This window comes from Rhinichthys klamathensis, unplaced genomic scaffold (genome assembly GCF_029890125.1).
Source record: "Rhinichthys klamathensis goyatoka isolate OS25496 unplaced genomic scaffold, OSU_Roscu_1.1 h1tg000105l_1, whole genome shotgun sequence".
Taxonomy (NCBI): domain Eukaryota; kingdom Metazoa; phylum Chordata; class Actinopteri; order Cypriniformes; family Leuciscidae; genus Rhinichthys; species Rhinichthys klamathensis.
Genome location: NW_026606644.1, coordinates 153,797 through 157,500, shown reverse-complemented (window position 1 = coordinate 157,500; position 3,704 = coordinate 153,797). Strand labels below are relative to the sequence as shown.

At 38.5% G+C, this 3,704-nt stretch overlaps 1 protein-coding gene across 1 annotated transcript in view; it reads left to right on the top strand.

Annotated features, from left to right (window-relative positions):
• The window catches only part of viml (vimentin like), a 13,483-nt gene extending 11,777 nt beyond the window's left edge, over window positions 1-1,706 (top strand). The window contains exons 6-9 of the mRNA XM_056253427.1: window positions 358-578; window positions 693-736; window positions 819-904; window positions 1,615-1,706. Of these exons, the coding sequence (XP_056109402.1) occupies window positions 358-578; window positions 693-736; window positions 819-904; window positions 1,615-1,656 (393 nt within the window). The 3' untranslated portion in view covers window positions 1,657-1,706. The remainder of the gene's footprint in view (window positions 1-357; window positions 579-692; window positions 737-818; window positions 905-1,614) is intronic.
• Window positions 1,707-3,704: the final 1,998 nt, after the last annotated feature.

The window sequence follows — 3,704 nt, the reverse complement described above, 5'->3', positions numbered from 1 at the left end:
TCGATGCTTCAACACACTCTAACTAACCCACTGATGTCACATGGACTACTTTGATGATGTCTTTATTTCCTTTCTGGACAAGGACAGTATACCGTATACATTTTCAATGGAGGGACAGAAAACTCTCGGACTAAATCTAAAATATCTTAAACTGTGTTCTGAAGATGAATGGAGGTCTTACGGGCTTGGAGCGACATGAGGGTGAGTCATTAATGACATCATTTTCATTTTTGGTGAACTAGTCCTTTTCCCACGATCCTTTAAAAAAGTAATCTGATTACAACACTGAACCTTGGTGTAGAAAAACCTGACATTCCACGACTACCATAACATCTTTTCTTGATGTAAAAAATGCAGAATGAATCTCTGGAGCGTCAAATGAGAGAGATGGAGGAGAACTTTGCAATGGAGTCATCTAGTTCCCAGGATAACATCGCTCGGCTGGAGGAGGACTTACGGAGCATGAAGGACGAGATGGGAAGACACCTGCACGAGTATCAGGACTTGCTCAATGTCAAGATGGCCCTGGACATTGAGATCGCCACCTACAGGAAACTTCTAGAAGGGGAGGAGAGCAGGTGAACACTTACACCTCTTTTACTGCATTACTGCATGACTTCTTTAAAGAGATACTATTGTTTTATGAATATGGTTTTATAAATTAATTCTACATTTTATTCTCTTGGATGTAGAATTGCTCCCCCTCTTCCAAACTTCTCCTCCTTCAGTCTGAGAGGTAAGACACCAAGTCATCAATACATAACACAATGGAAAAAAAATGTCCTTGTGCAGTTTAATTAAAAATGGCATTTTCACAGATATGATGCTCGAGTCCAAGCCTGTTACTGAAAATACATTTACTAAGAAAGTTCTTATTAAGACCATTGAGACCAGAGATGGCCAGGTATGTGCTTAACTTATCACTGCATTTTTACACACTCTTAGGGCTGGTTCCGACAGAACGCGTTTTTGCTTGGAAAAATGGCAGATGCGGGCAGTGGAATGGGGAAAAACCGCAAGGTCTGGGGATGCGTCTTTTAAAAGTTGAACTTGTTTTAACTTGAGTGCCGCATTTTTAAAACGCTGTCATGCGCGAGGCGCTGCGAAGGACGTGAGCGCAACGGTCAAACACGTCAGTCTAGTGCGTGTTTACATAGAAAAATAACGGAAAAGTAGCGCAGTGGAATCGGAAAATCAAAGCGTGTTCTGTCTGAACGGCCCCCTATTTTTATAAAGAAGTAAAACGTTTTAAAGCACTTTATTGAAAGTGTGAAAATCAGCAAAATGCTTACTATAGGTGTATCTCACAAAAACATGTCTTGATCGGAATTAAATAATTCAATTAAACAATATAAATAAATAAATGTTAATTGTCCTAATATATGCTTTACGTATTATGTTAAATATTAGTATTTTTTATCATTCAGTAAATTAAGCATATCACAGGATTAAGTTCATTATTTTATTCATGTTTTGTAATTCCCATTAATCTCTAATAATCTCTCTAATTTCCAATATTACATTTCTGTACTTTAAATAAACCTGAAATCAGTTTAAAAAAAATTATTTCAGTTCTCTCTGTAATGGACACTTCTGCTCTTCTCTTCTATTAAGGTGATCAATGAGTCCACTCAGAACCACGATGACCTGGAGTGATGGAGAGAAATCTCTTACCATTATCACCCACCAACTGGAGCACATTTTTTTGTATCCCATTCCCAACTAACTTAATCTAATGTGAACAACCCACAATAACCTGCTTCAAAGTGCCTTTTTATCTGCCTAAAAATATACCTTTCAAGTATTTGAGCCTGTAGAGGACCTGTAGTTCTGCTCAGAGTGAGAACACGTGACCTTTAGCGTACTGTGAATCGTTTCATTGTCTAAACCTGCTTTTATCTTCCACATAATGTGGCCTAAGGAAAATGCTTCAATAAAAATAATCAAAGAAGAGTTTGTACTCTTAAAGAGCCTCATACTTTGTCTGATTTTTCTTCCATGGAAATTAATTTTTTTTTAAAGTAAAAGACAGCCTTAATAACAAAAAATCTTGATTGTTCCTGAACTGGTTCTTGATTTGAAGCCCGTCACTGCCATCGTGTGGACATTTGTAAGAACAGAAAATACAAGTCAAAGTTGCATTCTCAAGTCTCAGATTTTGATATACCTTTTCAAAACAGGGTGTTTCTCTCTCCAAGGAGCATCCATCTTCTCTATTAGTGGTTCATGTGGGATAGCATGTGTTCCTGTCTGTTTGTTCCAGTGATGGAGACTTGTACTCCCTGGACATGAGTGTTCAAGCTCCTGTTCACTCCCATGTGTGGTGTCATATCTGAACAAATTTTTTTTTAAAGGAATAGCTCAGCTAGAAAGCAAAATCATTTACAAAATGATTTTCTTTCTTCCATGGAACACAAAAAAGGAAATTTTGAAGAATGCCCATGCTTCTTTTTAATTAAAGGACAGATGACTGTGACCAGAGGGCTGTCAAGCTCTAAAGAACAAGAAACATATCATAAATGTAGTCCATACAACTTGTGCACTAGCCTTTATATTTTTTTCCAAAATCATGCGATTGCTTTGTGCCATGTAATTTATGAATTCGATTTATGAATGAATTAAGATCTATGGTTAACATAGAGAATTTTCACATATTCATACCTTAAAGGTAGGGTAGGCAATTTTCGAGAAGCTAGCAATAGCAAGCTAGTTTAGAAAGCATAAGATCCCACCATCCCTCCAGAGCGTCTCCAAAGCACATGAACACGTACAGTAAGGATGAAACAAAAGCATCACAAGACGGCGTTAAATTACCTCATGTCTGAAAGCACATAACATTACAATATGTGTGTTCCACTTGCTGCGCAGACCAATCGGTGCATGCTATCAAAGTACCGCGAGAGCCAACGGCTCTGCTTTATGGCGCTTTTCCATTACCAGTACCAGCTCGACTCGACTCGATTTTTTAAAACTATAACGTGTCTCGAAAAAGGCGGTTGCTAACAAGCGGCTAAATGGGACTACAGAGGCTACCGGGGACATTAAACGTCATCAGAACGAACAGGTAAGCTCAGTTCGCTTTTATAATTGTGCTCCTATAAACTATTCTAACTCAAACTTTCTGGTCTAACTCTTAACTAGCTCAGTGATGGTGACGTTTAAGTCGTGGGACCGTGGTGTAGTTATTTTATATAGCCTACCTTTAGCTTTTTACTTCTGGCGACTGCATTTAGGCTTCAAAATTCCTAACATTTGTGTTCATCTGTGAAAATGATCTTGATGGACAAAACGTGTAAGTATCATAAACTTGTATTGATCACAGAGCTTGTTTTTTTTTTTTTGCAATAATCCGAAAGCCTATGGAACAATACTATTGGGTTTTGTAAAGGGAACCAGTGTGATGCTAACTGCGATTGGCCTACAAAGTGACGTCATACCTGCACCACTCCATTACCAACTTAAAGAGCTCTGACCTGTATCACCTGACTGCTGCAGATTCACTTCGTCACGGGTTTCCATCTCTTTCAAATGACAGTATGGTGTAAACACAGCATAAGCTCATTGTTTTGGTCCAGGTGGAACTGTAAAAGGCATAGACAGTATAAGAAGTGGATAGAGCCATCTCATTGGAACTCAGTTGAGAGTTGAAGCCCATTTTTAGCGATTTTTGAGCACTTCCGTTCCTGATGCGCAGACTCAAACCG